We start from the raw sequence: 24425 nt of genomic DNA on the forward strand, positions 1-24425 counted from the left end.
CTGCAGAATAGGTGACTTGGAAGCTTAAGGGGCCTATAAAGAGGCATTTGCCCCTGGATCCACAGCAGCTGCAAAGTATTGGGATATTTTCTCTTTCTCGGCAGATGCTTATAATGATGTCAGTCTGTGTTAATATTCTGGAACTAAACACTGAACGCTTTTCTCACAGTTAAAATGTTAACTCTCATTACTTCTAAAGCAGCTCTGACTTGATCATGCTTTCATCTGGAAAACTGTATCCTCATTCTGAATGCTTTTATAGGTCTTTTGAAAGTTGTACATTTGTTGCGTGACTTATTCATTTAGCGTGTTTGGGCTTCATTTGTAGTTGCAAGGGAAGAAGTTGAATGTACAGCAGTTAAGTCTCCTCTGACTGAAATATATCTTTCCAGAATGGCTCCTGTGACTTAAGCAGAATATGTATGTTGTTTGTGCTGCGTGTTGTACTGAGTACTAAATAATTTGGAAATGGCTATTAAAGTTTACTTGTTATAGTTAGGATTTAAACTATGAGCAGTTTACATTCCAAAGCTGATGCAAGATCACTGTGTATTATGATCATTTTATATATTTTTTTAAGTCATAAGTACGTTTCAATTTGCACATTTCTGGGAAGTTGATTTGTTTTTGTGTTAAATGAATATTTAGTAAAATGCAGCTATGCTTTTTTTAAATGCTAGGTGAAAAAGCTGAATAGTTAAAAGGGGTTTGTTTAACGGGGTTTAACGGCTCACCCTGCTTCTGCTGGAGACTTCTGTCCTGAGGTTTCTGTTCCTTTCTTAAGCCATGGTTTGTCTCTATGGTTTGTCTGGAAATTGTCTGCAGGATTTTAACTTCCTGCATGCACCAATAGGAATGTTTTCTAATTTAATATATTGAAGTAAACTTCAATGGGAGTATTTTCTAATTTAATATATTAAAATCAATTTCTTCTAGTCATTTACTGAACGGAACGTAGCCTGGTTGCCTGAGCCCTTTATTTAAGCTTAGGCTGAAGTGGAGCAGCTTGGAGGGCCGTCTTGTAGCTTGGGTGTGCTGGTGTTCAGTCAACTTGTTCTACTTGTTTTTGTTATAGTCTCATTATATGCTTACCTGGTGTTTTAAGATAAACTTTTATTTTGCATTATAAACCTTTGCCTTGACCGAGTTCTACATGTTCTTTGGCTCCTATAGGCAAGTAGTCTGGGAAAGTTGGGAGAGTTGATAGACATTGCTGCTTGTGACTCCTGAGTCCATGTCTTCTCACATAGACAGTAATTGTTTATTTTCCTTTCAATGAATGAAGCATATGGAATGTCACTCATAATGACTTCCCCCCTTTTCAAATCACAGAATGCTTAGGGTTGGAAGGGACCTCTAGAGGTCACCTAGTCCAGCCCCCCTGCGCACACAGGGTCACCTAGAGCATGTGGCACAGGACTGCTCCAAGCGGGTTTTGAAGATCTCCAGATCTAGCTATATAACTTTCATGCCACTTCCTAATATGGCAGAAATGTCAAAAAAAAACCCTAAGAAAAAGAATGAGTGAGGGAACATGGTCAATGCACCGAATGCGTGTTCTTTTGCTAATGCCCCTCTGCAAGTCTTAGATGATCCTCCTACATGTCCAGGCGTTTGTCCCTCATGAAGACCTATGGTTGAAATACTTGTTCAATCTTGAGCTGAATTTCCTGTAGTTGGACTAGACAAGTGCATCAGCTGATTGAAAATAAGGCAAGAAAACACTAGGCCTGTGTTCGGAACAAGGGTGCATTTAAAATGTAATGGTTGTTCTGCAGTGTCAGAAAATAAAAGAACTTTAAAAAGCTATTATGTGCACAGTAATTGAAATGAATATGAAAGTAAAGTCATCTTTATTGAAAGGATTAAGAGCTGTCCTATCTTTGTAAAAGAAATTTGTCTGCTCTAATTCATTGTGTTCTGAAAGGGCAGTTGTTTCTTGTTGAATTTTGCTCTTTTTCTTCTTTTTGGCACTCACTGCTACTTACTGGAGGCAAAAATTTACTGGAAAAATTAAGCTGCTTTCCAGCTGGAAAACATGCTTGTAATACATAAATAGGGTGCAATTTACTATTTAAAAGGTGCTTGCAGACATTTTTTTCAGTAGCTTTTTTCCACTCACAATCAAGTACTGGAAGTGCATTAGACCTTTCAGCAATAAAACCTGTTGAACTCTAAGTGCTAAGCTCTGTTTGGCCACACTGTGGGTGCGTGCGCTAATCAATACGTAAGGATTCCTTTTTGCACATTTTTTGTTGCATTTTTTTCCATTTTGCACTAAATATTCTAATGGTTTTTAAAAGGATCAGATGTTAATGCTAACATGGTTAGCACTGTTTGTTATTTTTAGTATCATCTGAATTAGTATTTAAATGATTACATGTACTAAGTTGACAAATCAGTTTCTTAAAGTATATAAAAGACTGATTACCAAAATATTGTTGATACTTTTGAATATCAAAGTAGCAAAGTAGGCTAGAGCACCCATTAGCGTAGAAAGTCAGGAAGCGTACAGTACCTTTTCCTGTAAATGGAATATTGTCTGATCACAGACCTGGAATAAAGGGGAAAGCTTCACAGGACCTACAGACTGGACCAGTTTTGCCTGTATGTTTTCTTGGAGCAGCATCTTGAGAAACTTTTGTGATTGTGAATGATTTCTCTTTAATGTATCTATATGCATACACACACACTTGTGCCAGGTGTGGTACAGACATTTAAATTACTTGGCTCACATTCTGATCTATGAAATGGAAATAACATGCTCTCCTAAGAGAACTTGAAAGGAGTTCGAAGAAAAAAATGATTTGTTTGAGATGAACATGTGTTACTGCTTAAGTAAAGGTGACTCTTTTTTTGGTGACTACATGAACAGGTGACAAATTCTGTCCAAACTACCTTCCAAATTCTCCATGTAGCTGTATCTCCCACTGCTGCCTTGCTGCAGGTTCCAGCTCCAGGCATGAGACCTACTGGATGTGTTCATTCAAATGATGATAACACTTTGGGTGAAATAACATGTTTATTGTAACCTCATTTTTGGAAATGACAGAAGGGCTTATTAAGCCTTTTAGAGATTTTAGGTGATTCTGACATGGAAAATATTTTGATATTCTGACATGGAGGTGTATTTTTGCAAGATTGTACACTTGGAAGGATTAAGGAAAAGGTCAGATTTAATGGTACTGTTTGATCTAGTTGGGCTATCTGTGTGGGACCCAGAGGGAAGTTTGGGGTATTAAGCTCCACGCCGGCCCCATAGATGTTTCTCCAGCATCTTGGTGGCTGTGTCATTGAACGTCTAAGCCGTTGGTCGCACTGGCATGCGAGCGTATGTTTTAGAAAATTAAATTTAAAAGGGAGCATTTTGCTATATAGTTGCTTTTTCCATTTGCTGTTCCATAGCAGGAGTTGAGAGGCAAGATAAAGCCTTTTGCTATTTAATGTTTATTAAAGAAGGAATCAAAGCTCTATTATGTAGTTCGGTTTACAGTTTGCCTTTTACTGGACTCACTTTGGGGTAAAGGTAGTATAAATGTTTAAAAAACATCATTTTATCTAGAAATTGCTTACTCTGATTTTGGCCATGCCTTTGAAGAACAGAAGAGAGATGTGCCTTGTTTTGACCTCTCAGACTGGAGTAAGAGGAGATTGAGGCAGAAAATACTATTTTTATACTATCTATCACCTTTGTTAACATCTTATTAGACGTAAATCATGCAGTTTCGGGTTGCATAGTGACAATATGGTTCACCATGCGTTCTATTTTTGTAACTTTATTTAAAGCTGACATGTAACTTGCTGTACCTGAAACCCCAAGTGAGCCAGTTACTGGAGTGTAACAAAGTTTTGACGTCAGAACTGCTATTTATTCCACTGGCAGCCATTAGCAATGCATTACCCTTTGGCACTCGTGTTTTCAGATACATGGTTAAATTTTTATGACTGGTTCTGGCCAATTAGGATTCTCGCTTGTTAGAGAAATAAGGCGAGATGCCTTTTCTATACTCCTCTTAAATATAGCTTCCCCAAAACAATAGTGTTCAAATAGGGTTTTCTCTTTCCCCCCGAGTTCCCGCCACGTGCGCTTGGCCCCACTCGGTGTCCGTGTGCGCGGAGGCAGCACCTGAGCCTTTATTCAAAGTAATGCAGTTACAGCTGAGTCACAGGTAGCCTGTCCTCTTGCTTGGCCTTAGGAGGATATAGACAGAGGGAAGGAAAAGCAGTGATGGCAAAAAATCCCCTTCTCTCAGGCAAATGTTCATTTCCTTTTCTGTTGCTATTCCCCACCCCTGCCTCCTCCTCAAACATAAATTTCAGCAATACTGGGCTATGGAGCATTTGCCTAAATGCAGTGTTTAATACAATAAGAGCGTTGCAGGATTCCAGAGTATTGCAGCTTGTTTGCTGTCTTTGGCTGTGCTGGAGGTGAGAAATGCTGCTGTGTACAAATGTAACATCTGCAGCAGTCAAACCTTTTGTCGGCAGCGCTTTTGGCGTGTTTCTCCTGGGGGCTCCCACGTGTGCTGCGTGTTGGTGCATGAAGCTGGAGCTGGCGGTCTGCGAGTCCGGTGAATCACCGGTTTGTACACGCTGCTTTGCTAGTGCATTTTCAGCCTATGTTGAAGAGAGCGCTCTTTTACAGGAGATTTTTCACTTCCTGTCCTTTGTTAATGATTCTATATTCCCTAGATCGTAGTAGAAATGTTGTCAGCTTTTGTATTTCCTGTACTAACACTTATCTGTAGTCTCTAATCTTTATTTTAATAGGCCAGTTCTAATATATTGCGTGAATGTTGGTGCTTGCAGACTAAAGATCCTTTGGCTTTTGGCAGTCTATTCCTATTTGCCAAGAGAATAGGAGCTCAGTCTTGAAAAGTATCAAATATTATCTTTTTTTTTTTAAACTCGATTTTGTTCATCTGCAAAATATACATTATGTATGTGTAAATGCCTAACTCCAGATGTGAGTGCTTTAGAACAGATTTTTTTAACATTAGTCTAGCTTAAAGACCATGAAGATGAACAAAAATCTTCGTCTCAAATTCACCGTGTAGCAGCTTGGAAAAAATAAACTGCTTTAAAACCTAGCTGCGGTCATTCTAATTACTTTCTGATGTTAGTCCAACTTAAAAATTACAAGAAAATATTCCTCCTGTCGTTTCTCAAGTGCTGACAATTTACATGTCAATTAATTCCAGAAGCCCAAGTACATGAGGTTATTGAAACTAATAGCAACCTTTTTGTGAAGAACCAAATCACACCTCTAGTTCAGTGTGGCAGCCCTCTCACCTCAACTGTGCCTTGTAAAACCTGTGTTCTAAGCATTATTACCTTCAACTGGTCTTCATTTGTGCAGAATTGTCAAATTTCAGTCATCTCAAGTCACCTGAGATAGAATCTGTTTGTAGTGAGTGTGAATATATTTAATTTGATCTCTATTGATCTAGTGGAAGGAAACAGTTTGTGTTGTACCTTGGTTACTGTGGTATGTTGGTTAATGAGCAAAAAAGGCACAAAAGAGGGAAAGGCAGGATTGTGTTCAGATTGGCAGGCAAGTGTTCTAAGAAAATACTTTTTTCTCCTAGAAAACAGGAAAAGCTGCTTTAAGTAATGCTTTAAAGTGATGTTCTTTGTGGTAAACACCCATTCTGTGTCCATTTAACATGAAAAATATGATACATAGCAAGTAGAAGTGGTTTGGCATTGATACTGCTTGGAGAAGCGGTGGGAATGGGGCGAAGAGAAGGGATCTTCGCAATGTTTAAGCAATTGAAAATGTAGCAAATGCTGGACAAAACCCCAGCTCTTGAAGACGGGAGGTATGTGCACAGTCTGAAGAAAATGCAGAGTCTTGGAAGCACTGGAAGGCCAAGTGAGTTTGGTATCCAGGAAGGAAAATATAGGACATTTTTAGAAGGACTGACGTGAATCAGAGGTGAAATTAAAGGAAAGGATATAAATTTGTAACAAGACAGGGAAAAGGCCAACAGAAGAGAATTTAAATTTTGCCTGACCGTTTAACACTGATAATTAAAATTTGTGGAGAAGTCAGGGATAGCCAAGAAGCAGCTTTAGAGGAGTCTACAGAAGGATGTCCTCAGGATATCTTGTTCCAGGTGGCAATACTGAGTGGGTTTTTTTAACTTGTAGCGTTTCCCTGATTGTGCTTTTCTGTCTCACTTCTTGGACGTTCTGCAAGTGTTATATGTAGCATCTATGGCAGTTGCCGTGGCAAGTGATGTGGTTTCACACCTGTCTGTCTCCTTCAGCATGAAATCGGTCAGCAAAAACACTTCTCAACAGATGCTCTTCCCTTCGTGCACTGCTCTTCTGCAGAGATCAGCATCTCCTGGAAATGAGCCACCTTACTGCACTGTCCAGTAACTGCTTTATTTTTTTTATCTTTTGGTAACATTTGTGCTCAGCTTTGAGTTGAAGGTTTAATTTCTTCTTTGAAATGGGAAATAGTTGCTTTTTTCCTTTGGTTACGTTAAAGACATCCTTAATGGCATTTTCATTTACAGGAGGTTCCATATCATTGCCTGCCATTTTTGGAAAATCAAGATCTGCTGGGAAAAAATGTTCTTAAGCCACTTTTTTGTGTCTGGGAAAGAAAAAGACTTTTGACTTCCAGGTAGCTAACTCACAACAAGTATTTAAATAGCACATAAAAAAAAAAGGGGTGCTACATGTTTCTTTTTTCTTATCAGAGTTTCCCCTAACCCTTTTATCATAATTATCTACATCTATCTCTGAGTTTTTCCTCAAAAATGTTACATATCAGTTGCTGTAGTTAAGGTGGTCTGTGACATTTTGGCAATTAGAATCCGAAAGCAGGGAGAGCTGAGGGAGAAGTAGCCACACTGGGGATCAGCTTCTCTTCCTGTGCCTTCTGCATCCCGGACAATAACATGCAGACAGAAGCAGATATTTTTGTGTTTCAAGATGAATTGTTTTCAATGCAAAATATCAGATTGCTGATAGATTGAAGTAATGAGAAAAGAGACTGAAAAGGTTTTGGCAATCTCTACTTTTTAGATATGATACTTGGGAAATGGTTGATTGGGAATGGTATAGGAAGATAAGAGGGTAGATGGTATAAAACCGGTATATTGCACCTGCTTTTTATCCAGAAAAAGAAAATAAAGCAAAACTTTCAATGTTTCTCTATGGGTCATGTTTCCTAACTCCTGCATGTTTTCCTCTGCATTTTTTTTCAATTTCTTCATGGCTTCGTGAAATACTGCCTGTAAGACTTGGTCCAAGAAGTGCTTGTTTGTAAAAGTGGTTAGTTCTGGGGAGTATGCTATGGTTAACTCTTAATTTTGTTCATTGCACTTCTGCTGATTATACTGTAAATATATATGCTGTTTTTTCTAACAGCGTCACATTCTGACTGACAGTATTTGCTTGAACAGTGTAACTTGACAAGTTATTTTTATACAGCATTATGTTACTTCTGCCATCCTTAAGTTTTCAGCCAAATGCCACCTGGAGTTTTAAAAGTATTGCTATTTGATGAAAATAGCTTTGCATTAGGCCCAGGATTAGTACCTGTAAAAATGGTTAGTGCTACCAAGTTTAGTTACAGACAGTTATAATGACTAGTCTATGTCTTTAAATCATTTATGCACCTTACCAAAATTTTCACCTTCTGTGGTGTGCTTAAATTTTGTGGAACACTCAAACTGTATGCTCTATATTTCCTGCGTATAAGAAACAAATGTTGTCCTAAAAAAATGTTTTCTTTTGACCAAGATGCAGTCTTGATAGGACTTCCTCTAGCAAAATTCTTGTTTACTCCTTCTCATAACTTTGCTATTTCTGAGGTCCCTTTGCTTTACTTCTTCAGTAGCCTGAAGAAAAATTCAAGGAAATAATAAGGATGTAATCTTTGTGACCCTTTCTACAAGGGGTTGTGCAAAGCGAGCCAGGTGCTGTCTGAAACGTAAGCCTACATATAAACTTTTCATGAAAGAAAATTATATTCCTAAAGGTTATTTTATCATTAAGTTAGAGTATGCATATATGCTTGTAAAGTAAGGTGTATATATTTGGATGAGCTTAAATAATGATCTGGGTGAACTTTACAATGGAGAATTTAAATATCTGCTTGAATATAGGCATGCTGTGAAAAACTTCCAGCTAACTGAATCTAGTTGTTTGTTGTTACAAACCAAAGCATAATATAATGCCTTACACTGTTGTGTCTCAAAAGTCAATAGGAGTTCTATAGACACTTTTTAATTTCTGCCTAATCTAATTTCAGTTAAAACTAATAGGTGATCAGTATCCGTTCATTCTTTTTTTTCTTTTTTCCTTTTTTCTTCTGCCTAGCATTTAACATGCTTTCTGGAGAATATTCACATCTCTTTTGGCCCCAGTCTTTGGTATGCACTCTACCTCTGGATTTTTTTATTTGTCCAGTTTCATAATAGTGCTTTTCATTCCTTCTAGTCATTAGCATCCACTTTGAGTTGTTCTTTTTTTAAATAATGCCCTTATAATGGCATGCACAACTCCATTTGTTTGTCTATTTACACAGAATTACAGAGCGTTTAAGGTTGGAAGGGACCTCTAGAGATCTAGTCCAACCCCCCTGCTCCAGCAGGGACACCTAGAGCATGTGGCACAGGGTGACATCCAGGCAGGGTTTGAAGGTCTCCAGAGAAGGAGACTCCACAGCCTCTCTGGTCATTTTTTACCGTAGTACTTGGCAATAATTTAACTAGGTTGATATTACTGTCTCTTTTAGGTTAATATAAATATTGCCGTAGTCTTTTACTTATACACATGCCAGTTACAACTATCAGAAGGCAATCCTTAAACAATCCTTAAAGCTGCATATCAGCTTCTGTTCTACCAGTCTGACACATTTTTATAATTAAAGGGTCCTCTTCTTTAGGTGTTAGCTGTGGCTGCTTGAAAAATCAAGGATCAAGACATATACTATTATGTGTTAATCCAATAATATCATTGAAACTCCAGGCAAAATTGTATAACAATATAATACTGATAACCTTACTATGCCTTAGACTTTGTGTTGTCATCTGCAGTAGTGTGTAACTTGCCTGCGCATGAAGTCTCTGCCCTAAGAAGCTTACAGGTAGTTGAAAATAAGGTGTTTCATCAAAAATGATAAGCTTTCTTATTTATTAAAATTAAGATTTGCACAACTTCTGGATGCTGACGGGGTACAAGAAAGGTCCATTTGGATGCCTCATCTCAGGACTTGTATGAAGTGGAAAAATGTCATGCAGCCGTAATTGTCAGAATAGATAATCACTGATGAAAGGCCACAAAATTTGAAAAAAAAATACGGTGTTTAATATATGATTTTACAGCAGAACTAGAATTTGATATAGAATTATCTCTAATATTCCCCATGCCCAGTAAATGAATGTCTGCTATGAAATAGCAAGATCTGAATAGCTCCTAAACAAACCAGATTTATTTCTCTGATAATATTCTGGAATTGTGTGTGTGTGTGGTTGGTGGGGGTTTTTTTTTTTTTTTTTTTTTTTTTTTTTTTTTTAAACACGTTAAAATGTCTGAGGTCACCGGGAGGGAGAATTCCCGGCAAATTGTGTTTAAAGACAGCATTTTAAATCAAAAATATTTTTACAGGAGCTGATGTTGTATTTTCTGTATAAATTGAGAAACTTTTCAGAATCTAATGCTTTCTATTGTAACTAAATTCTGCTGTCTCAGGAAGATACATCTACCTGTGAGTTATGGAATTGGGAAAATGCTTTCTTCAGCTTTAATTCAACAAACTAGTTAAATATTCCCTTCTAACTATGCACTTAACCCTACTAAAGATTGCAAGGTTTAAGTACATGATTTTCTTTCCAAGCATGGATCCCCGTGCCGTGATAAAAATAGATGTAATTTGTGCTTGCAGTTTTGGACATGAACTTACAATTGCAGATTCAGAAGTTGAGAAAGTATGGCTTGGCAAAATCACAGGACTGTTTTTGAGGGAAAGATAGAAACACAGAAGCTTTCTGGTGCAGGTCACACCCAAGCCATGAGTTCCCCAGTTAAATACTGGCCATGAGATCAGGTGTTCAATATACTGATTCATAAAGAATCTCAATAAGACCATAGGTAGGTGATAAAGTCACTAATTGTTGCCTGCTGCATAGTTCAAACTTCCTGTGATTAACTTCAAAACCTTATAAGACAGTTAAGTATAAAATGGTACATGTGGCAGAAAACATACAGGCTTTATTTATGTACCAATATGCAATGAACTGACTGTTTGGTGATGAAATACTGGATTTGTAATACGTACTTCTGTGAAAACAAAGTGCTCAGGAGTGGTTAGAAGAGCGTGGTAGAAACTATTAGCAGTGAGGTAGAGAACCAAACAGAGAATGATAGGGTGTCATTTAAACTCATTTTGCTTTTTATAACTTGCACAATTCTGTTTCTCTACCAGGAAAGGTAAGGCCTGGTATAAAGATGTTGAAGAGCCAGGCTTTATGGCTTCTGCGATTTCCAACTAATTGATGCCCCCACTTCGCTTCTTCCTTTATTTGCTTTACTCTTTTCTCATATTTTTCCTTCCCACGGTTAGAGGTTTATAGCTGGAGTTGGAGTATTGGAGTGTTTAGATGATGCTTCAAGGGGTAGCCTGGCAGGGATGGAGATATGCTGTTATGTGAGGCAGCTTAGATTTAGGAGGACAGAAGGGAAGAAAAAGTTGCTTGTTTCTTTTATGATATGTTCTTGATGCCAGATATATTCATCCTTAGTTTGCTGTGGTTTAACAACCATGGCAAAGAAAGAAATGGTTTACCTAAGGAAATAAAAATCATGTAGGATTTTTCAGAGCATTCCAATACTGTCAGCTCTTGAGTTATTAAACAAACAACCAAAAAAAACCTAATGATTCAGATTGTTTTTTCCATTTATTGTCATACTATTACCTCCGAGCCTGAAGGTCTAGACTCAGATTTTGCTAGTTAGGCAAATGCTATGTAAATATATTCCAAATATCAGTAGCAGCAGATCTGTCAAAGCAGCAATTATGCACACTTAAGCAAGCTCTCTGCATGAATAGAGCACTTCAGAATGCCAGAGCTTCTGATATAGAAAAATATAGTGTAAATTTACTTCATTAACTAAAGAAAAGATAATGATAGTTGTGTGTTACTCCCTTCTGCAGGGAGAAGGGGATGTTTTTTACATGCTGCACATTTGTGATTTACAGCAAGTATATGAAATGTAAACCAAATTATAGCAGGAGTTTGAATGTGGATTTGTAGCTTGGAGTAGCCAGTTGATACTTGATTACATGTTACTCTCTAAATCATCTATTTATCTTTTAACTTCAGATTCATTTTTATATGTAGGCAAATATGGGGAAGAAAATCTAACCCTTTAAACTAGTGAATGAATATTCTCTGAAGTCAGGTAGCTGCATTCAGATCTTATGAACTGACTGCTTTCTCCATAATCCCTTGCTTGTGAGCAGATTACTGTGGATTCCTGAAGGGATAGACTTAGAGCAAGCACTGAACAATGTAAGGATTTAGTTTTCCTTTAAATAAAAATATTTTTATAAGTTTTTCCAGTATGTGTCAAAATCCTTGTTCATTAATTTCCATATTGTTCAGAGTCATTTGTTCACAGTTAATTGCTGCTTTAGGTAGGGCAGAAACATGTTTAGACAGGACAAATCAAGATGATCATGGGAAGAAATGAAGTTGTTAGAGCAAGTGTTCTTCTTTTAATTCTTTTAACATAGGGGAGCAACAAGATTTTTTCTTGAAAGCTTTTGTATATACCGTTTTGGTCATTATTTGTAGCTGTTCATAACTAATTAGTAATTGGTCAGTAAACCTAGTATATAAAATGCATATATGAAATAAGTGTGAGTATATGAAACGTGTTCAGTTCTTTGCTTATCATACAGGGCTTCTGCAAGTTACTTTAGAAGGACTTTTCTGTCTTCTAAGGCCTGTAGAAAGACTTTTGCTGTAGTCAGCAAAGCAATATTTTCAGTAATGAAAGTGTAAACTGCAGGGAAAGGGAGAGTTTTATTTAAAAAAAAAAAACTTGTAGTATAAAAAGAATGAGGAGATAATACATAAGATTTACCATCTCAAAGTTACTTTACTATCTTTTTTACAATAGAAAAAAACTTCCAAAAAATATGGCGATTTGAGATGAACATTCCTCCTTTAAAACTGTGTGACTGTCAGCAGAAAGGCCACTAGAATATCAGATTTCTTGCAGCCATCTATTTCATCATTAGGAGAACCAAAAGAACAGGTGGAGTCACTGGCATATGTAATCTATATACATTTGATCTGTCAAGGACCATGTCATTTCATTGGCTACAGAAGTCGCTGTGTAAGCCCTGCTTGTTTCAGAACTTCGCTGTGGCCTCCTCCTTTGCCTCACGTTGAGTGGGAGTAGAACCACAGAGACTCTGGTTGCAGAAATGTACACGAAACATTTACAAAAATGTTTCTGGCATCCAAATCTTATAACTGACCTGTCCTGTTGCCGTGAATGCTAGCCTGAAGTTTACTGCAAAGTAAAATCCGTGGATGATACAATGTAAAGGCAGAGAAATTATTATGGTTCTTCTCCCAGGTAGTATTTTGTCCTTTGAACGGGTAGGTGGCTTGGATAAAAGACCAGGTCTTCCTGTGATTCGGTTTCCTTGGCCCAAGGGAATGATGTTGATATATTTAATGTTTTTGTGACAAAGGTGATTTGGATAAGGACATGTTATGTGTTTTGTTGCAAAGCTTACTAGCAGTAATTTGTATAAAATGGCATAATTAGCGACTTAGGAAATTTACCAAGACATTTGGAAGTTTGTCAGATCCTATAATCACCAGCCATGTCCTACTGGCCTTCCATTTGCCAAGCTAAAACCTATGGGTCTTGATCTTCTATTTTCATAATTCATTAGAAATTTTTATTTTCATTTTTGTTTTGGACTGAATTGAACGTACCTGCTATGGAAGGTGTTTTACAGATGGATTTTTATATTCTGTGGAAACAACCTTTGCTTTTTTGGTTAAGTAATTTATTTATCTTTTCCTAATTAAGCAGCTTTTGGTGCCTGGATTAAAGGAGACATGAGGGGCAAAGGCAGCATGGTTTTATGGAGTCTTTTGGCAGAGATAAGAAAGAGAGGAAGTTTGTGGGCAGCTACAGGAGAAGAGTTAAAGCAGGAACCAGCTCCTTTCCTAATGGTGCGAGGAGGAGGCAGTGAAGGGAGACAGCACAAAGGTAGCTGGCAGAAGGGGACAGAAAATCAACGTATCCACCTTTGCTTTACTCGCTGTGACAGTGCAAGGTGTGTGCTGTCCTAGAGGCTCATATAAAACACGGTGTTTTTTCTTTTCAAATTTTATGGGGAAGAAATAGTTAACTTCTAGAATATGAGTACTTCTTTATTTTTCCTAAATTTAAAGTGGGAAAACATAATGGGTAAGTTTGCTAATTCCTAAATACTTTAAATGGCATTTCTGTAACTGTAATCTGCTGAATAAAGTTTTGATTATATCCCTCCCCTCTCCTCCAAATTTGAAAATAAGAATTTACTTGATTTGCTGGAAATTGCTTTTTACATATGCTTCGTTTCATGAATTCAAGTCTTTATTAATAATCTCAAGTAGATATACGGGCTGTAACTGTATAACATTTTAGAAGATTTTACGCTCTTTCTGCTTCTTTGTGTTACCTACTGTGGATCTGCTGCCTTTTATCAGAAATACTGTGCTGTGTGTCATAGTAATACTTTGACCTGAACCAAGGGTTCTGAGCCCCAAATCATGCTTGTTTTCCAAGTCTAGCAGGTATTAAAAGAATTCTGAAAGCCCTTGAGGCTGTTATGCAATAAGATCTATTAGAGGCCCAAGAACATATGTAGCAGCTGGAATAACATTTTATTATTATAAAATTGGCTAGCTTGTCCATGTTTCCAATGTTTTTAAATCCTTCAGTACTTTTTTTATTTTTCTGAGAATGTCAAAATAAATAAAGATGGACTGAGTATGTGGAATGTTTGGAGAAGTTGGAGGTTGCTTGTCGGCTGGGAATTTACGAAATATATTTATCCTATTACCAAAATTAAAAAACAAAAGTATGGAAACTAAACAAATGAAGGGCATTGTCTGCTCTTTGATCTTCTCTGACCATAATCTCTTAAATGGTAAATTAGTAGCTTTCTTCATAGCTGTATTCAAGCAATTCATTATCAAACCGTATAAGTCTTCTTTTTTCCACTTACAAGTTGGTAATAAAAGCACTTCATAAGTGTTTTATGCTTCTGAAGTACTTAAGTATTTTAAGGGGTGGTCAAGTACTAAGCTTGAGTATTTGCTCCTAGGCAAGGGGATAGGATCTGCTTAGGGTTTGGGTGTTACCTTCAAAGGATGGTTACTTAAAGTGCTTGCCATCTTTGCTCCTCTTTAGTAGACCTGGCAGCTTTCACTGGTATCCCTAAGACCACCCATTCCATCTTGGTCTGTGTCAGTCTCTTCTTTCCTCTCAGGCTTTTCTGAACTACAAACCAGGCTGTTTTCATTTAATGTTTTGGGATGTGTCCTAAGTCACTAGTTTGCCTTTCTTGGTTTTTCATCTAAGCATTGTTTTTGCAGTATATTCTTACAAAAGGGCTTTGTGGACAGGTTTACACACTAGATGAACGTGGTCATTTCTGGAAATCTGTGGAACAGAAGGCATGCAACTGTAGAAAATAAACATGCAACTGTAGAAAATAAACATATTTAGCATAGGATTCATAACATTTTATTATTTATTTGACCATTTATTTTAGTCTCATTTTCCAAAATAACCTAATAATGTAAACAGGCTGAAGGCAGAAGAAATTAAGTTTAAATTAAATATTTGTAGAAAAACATCTGCTTAACAGGCAGTTAATGTTTTAAGATGGGCAGAAAAAGGAAGAGTTTTACTATGTTCAATTTAAATCTTTTGAAAGCTTGGTGAAATATTTTTCTTTGATTAAATACTGCTCTCATAATCAGAAAGATGACTCCATGTCATCATTATCATCATTACAGTCCTATGAAGAATTGCAATTCATTATATAAAGATTCTATACACAGGATGTATTTTCACACAAGCAAAAGGCTGATATTAAAATGTCAACCTGACTTTTTTTTCCAAACATTTTCATTTGCAAAGTCAAAATATCTTGTTGCTGAAGGATGCCTATCCCAAATAGTAAATTTTAATGGCTGATAGGCATTCATTTTTAATTACCTTTTCCTAACTCCAGATAGTTGACAGACCATAAATCAAAGTCCATAATCCTAAACATCTTTGGATGTCTGTTTATTTATGTCCTTAAGATACTTAGTCAATTTGCTATCAGGTCATAAGGCTATAGACCAAATTAATTTTTTGTAACAATTGGCAGCCGAATACCGCTCTAATTCGTAGTCTCCAACATGAAAGAGTCTGGTGGAGGGTAGTAGGCAACAATAGTAGGCAATTTATGTTTTTCCCCCAATTCTCATTCATTTTTCTGCCACATACAGAAAAGAAAAGTTCAATCACTTACACAAGTTATAAAACAGATAAACTACAGTTGTTTAAGTGAAACGGATTTTCAAAAAAATTCCTCCCATACTGAAAGGAAAAGCAATCTTGAGCCTGTAACTATTAAACTTCACTTAGACCAAATATATTGAGTGGGTCATTGTACTGTTCAGGAAACGTCAGTCCTTAAGCTCAATAGTTGTATTTAGTTTTGTACAGTACCATAATAAATTCAGAGATGCATATATGTGATCATGATATTCTTCATGAAATAAGAGTTTATTCCTGGTATTTTCCTAGAATGAACTGATAGATAAGTTGGCTCACTCTGCTGTAATACAGGATACAATTATGTAGCTAAATGTTCTTTCATATATTTATGGGGTCATTTCTTCTTAAATGGTGCTTTTTCTTTTCCATCGTCTAGTTTTCTTATTCCAGGTGGATGAGTGCAAAAAAACCTATGATTCCTATGTTCATGAAGTAATTTTGAAATGAAGCCATTGAAGTCAATTAATTTATGCCAGAGTGCTTCTTGTGTCAATGTTAAACTGATCAGAAAGAAGGATTAGACTTAAGCTATTTTGCAAAGCCAGTTGTCTCATTTTCCAAGTGACTAAAACGCTGAAGTGTCAGAAGGTATAAGCGGCTCTCCTTCTGTAGCTGCAACAGGAACTGCTCTCCATTTGCTCTCTGCCCATGTAACTTTGGCTACAGTGGTTTAAGTTAACCTAGCTGACCTTGTGATATGTGAAGGTTAAACCCTGTAGCTGAGAAGAGCATACCCAAACCATTATCCAAACCAAAATGTGAGGCCTCCTGTTTAGAGGGTAGGAAAATATTGTTTTTGCAGATAAATATGCAGCAGCATATTGGTTTGAACTATCGATCTTTGAGAAATTGTGAGTGAGACTTTGACAGCCAGGTGCAATAATGATTTAATTGGAGGTTTCCTGTTGCATAAACCACAATCAAAAGTACAGGTTTAGACACCAAGAAAGAGCTGGAAGACCGCACAGGTTTGTTTCTCCCTCCCCGTTACAGCCTCTCACCCCTCTTCCAGCCAGGCATATTGAAGTGAGAACCACCCTAGAGCTAGGCAGGAAAGATGCCAGGCCCAGAACTGCGTATGGACTTCTGCCCTCTCCACTGATGAGGGGACTGTGGCCGGGCTACATAGAAACATTTCATCTGCTCGTGATCTGGTGCACCTAATCATGCCCAACTGTTCCTGAACTGATAAATAGCATAAGAATAAGCATTGATAAATAGCATAAGAATAAGCATTTGTCCCATAGCATCTCTTTTGCATTTTGGCCTAACTTAACCTAGGAACCCGATGCAGAACGGGGGATAGCTGGGTGTTTAGAGCATTCCCACTGGGTGTGTAAGATGTGTCCTTGAGCCCCTGCATGTGAAATGGCATTGAATTCCTGTTGCCCTTAAGGGGCTGCTTTTAAGAGGTTGTCCTACCAAAGGTAGGCTGCCACAGGCTGTCACATGTACACTGAAAACTCCATCTAAATGTGCTTTTGCTCAGTTTTGCTAGTGAGCATTAGATGTATTCTGCATTGCCTGTTGTATTGCCCTGACTTGGGGATTAGCTCTTGTTCTGTCGCTTATTTTGGATATAGAGCAACATGGCTCTTTGAGAGCAAACAGAGAGGAAGTAAAAAGAAGCCACTGATGGTGGGTTGCATCAGTTTTGCTTCTAAAAACTATCTAACCTATTACTTTTGGTGTACATCTGCCTCCTTTGAGTCATGTGAGTGCTGTTATCTAATTCCTGCTACATAAGGGGAAAGCACAGAACAATTAGTTAAAATTGGGACTGTTTTTTGTGATTTTTTTTCTTACAGGAAACAGATTCGAGCTCTTCTAGGACAGTTTAGCCAGGCAGAGGCTTTGTTAACCTCAGCTGGAGTGGAGCCCGGGACCCTAGATGGAGTTCTCTTGGATGCTGGCTGTTCTTCAATGCAATTTGATACGCCTGAAAGAGGTTTTTCCCTGCAGAAGGATGGTCCTTTGGACATGAGGATGGATAGTGACAGGTACTTATTAATAAAAAAAATTCTCCTCAGAACTCCAAAATGTATCGCTCAGCAAAACTCTCTGCATTTCATTTTAAGCTGAAGAATTCCCCTCATGAAACCACATCCTTTTTTGCTCTAGTAGGCCTCTCTATTTTGCCATGAAGGTTCTCCAGACTTTAATTGTTAGAACCTTGGTTATATTTTTTCACCTCCCTGAAATAAGAGGGAAGATCCAATAATGACTATTTTAAAAAAAGATTATTTTTGTGACATATAGTATATGCAGTTATTGGGCCAACTTTTAATGCAAGACTGAAATATTTTTAATAACCTTAAGTGAAGAAACTGCCAAGTATGATGAGTCTGTATGATGAATCTGTTGGCAGGTCGCAGAAGTGAGCCCTTGGGTTAGGCTTTCTATATCGTCTCCTATAGTGAATTCACAACTTCACAAGCTTTTAAAGTTTAAAAACTTATTTACTAACTTGAATTTTTTTTCTCTCTTTTACTTGAGAATTGACTGGGTGAGACAGATTTTTTTTTCCCTTTTCCCTTTAAAATTTGAAGTTAGTGCTCTTTTTTTGCTCTATAGTTTCTAGACTTGGTTTCAGCAATGCCATGACTAGCTGCATTGCAGCAAGCTCAGTCTGCTCTGGCCCCTAGGAGGCTGTTTGTCTTTTCTTCACTTGGAGGTCTCTTATTTCAGCAATTTTTCAGATTCTATTTGGTGTGCAGGCTCACAACTCCTTGCTGAGATCTCTTTACTTAACTGCCACTTATTTGTACAAACTTCACAAACTGAACGCTGGTCAGTTCCTGCTTCAGGAAAGGAGCAATCTTTTGAGGAGGGGCCATCTTGACCCAGTTACTTCTCCTTAACGTGAGTTAAAATGGGGAAAAAAAAAAAAAAAAAAAAGTCTTCCATACCTGTCAATTAAAAACACAGAACAACATTGCCTCTAATGTAAGAGTATGATTTTAGTTCTGCACAAACTTGTTTTTTTACTGTAAGCTTTCCTCTACAATATTATAAGTTTCCTTTCAAGTAGTGTAAAAGGCATATCAGGCTTACTTATGTCCCAGATTAAGAGCTACCAGTCAATTTCATGTTTACTTAGATCAACGGAATTTGTCTTTAGTGCATTCAGTAGGAGGAAAAGCAATAGTAGTTCAGCTTATTCAAAGAATAAATTTCTATTTATGTAGGAGTTTTCATCTTTAAGCAAGCTGATACAAGACTAAGGTGTTTGTGTAGGTGATGGTGACTGCATAATGCATTACGAGGAAAGTGAACATTCCTCGCCCAGTGTTTTGATGAACCTTTAGTCTTGGGAAATGTCATTTGACCTTTCACTGTTCGCATAGAGCCTGTGGGGAAACCTCAGTTACTGAGAAATTATTCAGAAATCTTAACCCATAGCAAATTTCATGATACTTTTTTTCCCCTTCAGTGTTGTATAAAAAAACCCAGATGATCCCATTGGGATTCAGCCCTCTTGATTTCAAGAATCTGAACTTGAGGCTTGTATTTGTATCGAGAGAATACAAACATGTAACAGTACCATGAGGGCAAAGGATACCTGTGGCATAACAAAAGCCTGCGCTACAGTTGTTGCTATGATACAACTTGCCTCTGATTTCCAAGTTTTGTTATCTTTTGCGAGATACTGCAGGAGGGTAATAAATGGCTGACAAATATTCTGCAGGGTAGAAGAGGAGAATTTATTAAGCAGTGGATTGTACGTCCTTTCCACATTAGGAAACTGTATATAATGTTTATAAAATACCTTGAACTCTTTTAGTAATGAAGTGATGAGGAAGTATGCCTGATGTATGTATTATTCATATTTTAATAGTTCTTTTCCGTTGTAACATTAGGTCATTTGTATTCCCCCCCCAAACAATTTTTGAATATAAATTCTGATGTCTTATAATGAAAACTGTATTTTCATAAGCAACGATTTTCATAGCAGTAGATGTGAAAGATCCTTGAGATCTGAATAGATTCTGAATAGAAAATAACATATAAAGAGTCATTAAAATGATCTGTAAGGGACAAGCCTATATTCCAAAGCTGTCTAAAAACAGCCGCAGAGCATTTCCATTTTAGCGTGACACTGACATATTTATTCTTGTCAACTCATTAGGCATAGTTGTATTGTAATGCTTGGAAGTTGAAGCTAGTCTGATTACTGGTAAAGAACATACTCCATGTAAAGTAGCAAGAAACAGGATTGAAAAGGTACAAGCCCTCTCTGTTTTCATAGGATTCCCGTCTCATTTAAAAACCTCCAAGGCACTTGCATGCCATGTGTGTGTTTGACTTTATGTCTCGATGCTATGAAGCTTCACCCCTTGTCAATGCAAACTGACGTCAGGGAACTAATTGGCTGCTCTTGTGCGTAGGTACCCTGACATGCCCACTGCTGCTGATGTTGTGAACGCTTTAGATCAGGCGGCGCTTGCGTCCGTCCTGAGGACGTACGGCGAGGAGAGGCACGCCAAGCAAATCGCTTCAGCCATCGTTCAGGCACGCAGCGTGTACCCCATCACCAGAACGCAGCAGCTCGCAAGCATTGTTGCAGGTACCCTCATTAATTCTTCACAGTGGCTGCGAGAGAAAAAATATTAATCCCCCAAGTCCCGGAGGGATCTATTTGTACTCGAAATCGTGCAGGATCTAATCCTCCCTGTTCTGCTCTGATGTCAGCTCGCTCTTTTTGCATTTTGTAAGCTCCCGCTTTTTCTACTGTAGTTTGCCGATTACTATAATAATAGATTTTACATCAGGTGATTTATTTGTGCCAACCCAATTGAAACACGGAATGACAGCAACCTAGAGAATTCTTTGTCCCAGCTATGGGTAAGCCTTCAAATATCACATATATCATACGCTTCTCTTAGTTTTAAATTGCTACTTTTTAATATTTTGGAGAGAGTGGGGTGTAACACACCAGCTTCCAATTACAAATGAAATTAGATTATCCCTTCCCTTAAAGAACCAGAAAGCAAAAAGGATATATAGCTTCCCTCTGTGAATGCCAACCAGGTCAGCCTGAAGCGCCTCTTGAAATGCTTTATCTTACTTCCTCTCTGCTGTAAACAACTTGAATAAAATGTTATTGGGCACTACAGGGGCCTTCACTTTAGTGTTCTAGGGCAAGACTTTTAAGGGAGAGAAATTAGATACAAATATTATTCCTTAATGTTATTTTTTCCAAGAAAATAAAATTACTGGGTCTTGTTACACATGTCCAAATTGTTGACCCCTCTGAATATAGACCTTAAAACTGGCTATCCTGATTTAACATTTAGTATAGAGTTTGCATGTAAATCCAGAAAATCTTTAAAATTCCCATTTTCACAAAAATTATATTACCCAAATTGTATGTTTAATAATAATTAATAAGTGATAATTAATAGAAGAGTAATTGACGATGGACAGGTATGCTAGTAATTAATAGTAAACCTTAGTAAGTTTAATAGGGCTTCTTTTAAAATTAATAGCTTGTGAAATTTCTAAAACTCACCAAACAGAAGCTTTGGATCTGTGTAAGTCAGGATACTTGAGCAAGTTGTCAGGTTACCCCTGGCCCAAAGGGGTAGCTGGTGTGATAAAAATACCTGAATGAGGTGTTTGCTGTAGGAAGACTGACTGATATGTATGTGGAGAACAAACCATGTTGAACAGCTAAGTAAATCATTATGTGATTCTTTAATAATATTTCATTTTTAAAGTAATTATTATCAACTTTGAGCTAATAGTTTACAGAGTTTATCATATGTATCATGCTCTTTGGCAGACTGTTAGTTAAAGGTATACCTGTTTTGCTCTTAAAATAAATAAAAACACTTCCAAATACACTTTGCCCACTAGCTTGAAATCAGTAAGCAGGAATGTTAGGGCATATAAAAGGCAGTGCTCAAATTTGGCTTCATGTTTAATGGCTTACCTGTGAGTCATCGCCTCATGGGCACTTTAGGTGAGTGAGAGGTTTTTTGCATTTTAAACTCTTACCTCTACTTGAGGAGCAGTTTGGTATGTGAATCTAGTATGTGTGTATAGTATACATGCCAAAGAAAATCCAGCGTACTTCCACCAGGCATGATTGGTAAATGCATTCTAGTTTTATGTACCTTTTCAAGGTAAGCAAAAAATTTAAACAGTTTTCGTTTGTTTTAATAGTTTTTTATTCAGATGGGTACCTATTTGGGTAGAATTTATTTTGATTTCTCTAGTGAAGAGCACAAGTGTTAAACTGATTATACTCTTAGAGAAATTCTAAATAATAAATAATTTGCAAATAAAAGGGGAAACAAACCACCAAACACTGGTTACAACATTGTTTTTGTAATTCATCATCTCTCATGGATATATGTTCTGCTGCAGAATGATACCCATGAAGTAATGGAGGTAAGCTGAAGTGCCAGACACCAGCACCTGCAGAATTCCCTTGGTGGCCCAGCACAAAAATCTCAGACTAATTAAAGATTAAAGCAGAATAGTATCTATGACCCATCTCTCTATGTACTGTGCCAAATGAAGAATTCCTACAAAGTGTTTTGCTTGGTATGTTTTTCTAAATGCTCTCCAAAAGGCTTCTGATCCATTGAAATAAGCAGACTACTTTGCTGCAAAATTCATAGCTTAGTTGGGCATAAAAGGAGGACTGCTGTTCTTGTAGAATTATTAAAAATCGGAGGCTTAACCAGATACCTTGCAAACCTGATACACTTAAATCTTGAAATCTTACAGGATGTCATCTTCTTACTCCTGTGAACAGGGTCTCTTTCTGCTATGCAACTGATGCCGCTCAGTTTAGAATCATAGAATCATAGAATCATAGAATGCTTAGGGTTGGAAGGGACCTCTAGAGATCATCTAGTCCAACCCCCCTGCATACGCAGGGACACCTAAAGCACGTGGCACAGGACTGCATCCAAGCGGGTTTTGAAGATCTCCAGAGAAGGAGACTCCACAACCTCTCTGGGCAGCCTGTTCCAGTGCTCTGTCACCCTCACTGTTAAGAAATTTTTCCTTAAGTTCCTATGGAATTTTTGATGTTTCAGTTTCCGGCCATTTCCTCTAGTCCTATCAGTGGCCACCACTGAAGAGAGACCATCCCCGTCCTCTGCACTCCCTCCCTTGAGGTATTTATATACACTGATTAGATCCCCTCTCAGCCTTCTCTTCTCCAGGCTGAACAGGCCCAGCTCCCTCAGCCTCTCCTCATAGGGCAGATGTTCCAGGCCCCTGATCATCCTTGTGGCCCTGCGCTGGACTCTCTCCAGCAGCTCCACATCCCTCTTGTACTGTGGAGCCCAGAACTGGACACAATACTCCAGATGCGGCCTCACCAGGGCTGAGTAGAGGGGCAGGATCACCTCCCTCGACCTGCTGGAGACGCTCTTCTTAATGCAGCCCAGGATCCCATTGGCCTTTTTGGCCACGAGGGCACACTGCTGCCTCATGGTCAACTTGTCGTCCACCATGACACCCAGGTCTTTCTCTGCAGAGCTGCTCTCCACAAGCTCGGTCCCCAGCCTGTACTGGTGTCTGGGGTTATTCCTCCCCAGGTGCAGGACCTTGCACTTGGCCTTGATATTGCTTTCACACAGAATGCTCTGTAAATACTAGGTTCTTAACTGAAGAACTGGGAACAGATATTTGGAGTTGACTGAGAAGCCCTTTCCAGTGACTTTTGTTAGTTGAGTGGCCAGTTGAGTTGTATTTGGAAATGTTAGGCTTAACACTTACTATTTAAGTATTGCTATGACAAAAAGTTTATTTAAATTGTTTAAAAATTAATTCTTATTTTCACTGTAACTTTAGTATACTTTTTCTACATTCTTGGTAATTTACTTGGATTTTACTTGGTAATATATATCTTGTTATCTCTTTCATTTTATTCAGAACTTAATTTTTCTCAGGATCATATAGATAGGTAATCTCTTAGCAGGTTATTTTGGGATAATGTAGTCATTCGGAGTTAACAGAAATTGATGAGGAGCTGTTAAATCTAAAGTTTTAAAAAGAACTAGTGGGTAAAGCCAGTCTCATCCAGCTCTGTCCACATTTATAAACCTTAATTATCAGTTTGAAATTTGTAATATTGCCTGAATTTCAGATGAGTGTGAATTAACAGCGTACTAAGGGAGCCTAGACAAAAGGACATTAGTTGCGTCACAGAAACTTATTAAATGCAATGCTAATTCAACAGACAGATTCCTGCAAACAGGTGCGGGATCTGAATTAATTTCAAACTCTCCCACTCTTACACTCTAGGGACTTTAATAGTTCATATTGACAGGCACAGCACGTTGCTAATTTCTTTCGCAAGCTTAAAAATTTCAATGCATTTTAACACGTAAATTTATTAGATTTTTAAAAGTGCTACTGCATGAGGGCATCCCAAACCTAAAAATGATAATTTCTCTCACTGGGATTCCAAACCAGTCATCTAGCCAGAAGCATGGTATTTTTATGAATGAAATCCATTTTACAAGCTTCCCATATCATTTTTTCCTATTACTGTACATTGTACAGCCTATTACTGAGAAGGATTTTTTAGTGTCATAATTGGAAAGAGCTGGGTGAGGGATCTTGTTCCTTAGCAGAAAGTGCAAACAGGTTATTGTTTAATTAAATAAGGATTAACATTGGGATAGATTTTTTTTTTTAAACCCCAGAATAGATCAAATCACCTGCTTGCACTAAAATGGAAGGGTGGTGGTATGACAAAAATCACAATTACAAATTATATTTATTAGTTATTATTTCTGAAGACAGAGCAGTATGTTATGAATATGGTTTCGTTAGGGTTTTTGATGGGAGGAGGTAGCTATATAAAG

The 24425-nt window shown here is 37.6% G+C and overlaps 1 protein-coding gene across 1 annotated transcript in view; it reads left to right on the top strand.

Annotated features, from left to right (window-relative positions):
- Positions 1-24425, top strand: part of METTL15 (methyltransferase 15, mitochondrial 12S rRNA N4-cytidine) — a 65644-nt gene that overhangs the window by 37969 nt on the left and 3250 nt on the right. The window contains exons 3-4 of the mRNA XM_010226637.2: positions 17400-17591; positions 19980-20158. Coding sequence (XP_010224939.2) covers positions 17400-17591; positions 19980-20158 — 371 coding nt within the window. The remainder of the gene's footprint in view (positions 1-17399; positions 17592-19979; positions 20159-24425) is intronic.

The sequence above is a fragment of the Tinamus guttatus genome, unplaced genomic scaffold (genome assembly GCF_059628265.1).
Source record: "Tinamus guttatus ecotype Peru unplaced genomic scaffold, ASM5962826v1 Tinamus_guttatus_pri_ptg000240l, whole genome shotgun sequence".
Lineage (NCBI taxonomy): Eukaryota > Metazoa > Chordata > Aves > Tinamiformes > Tinamidae > Tinamus > Tinamus guttatus.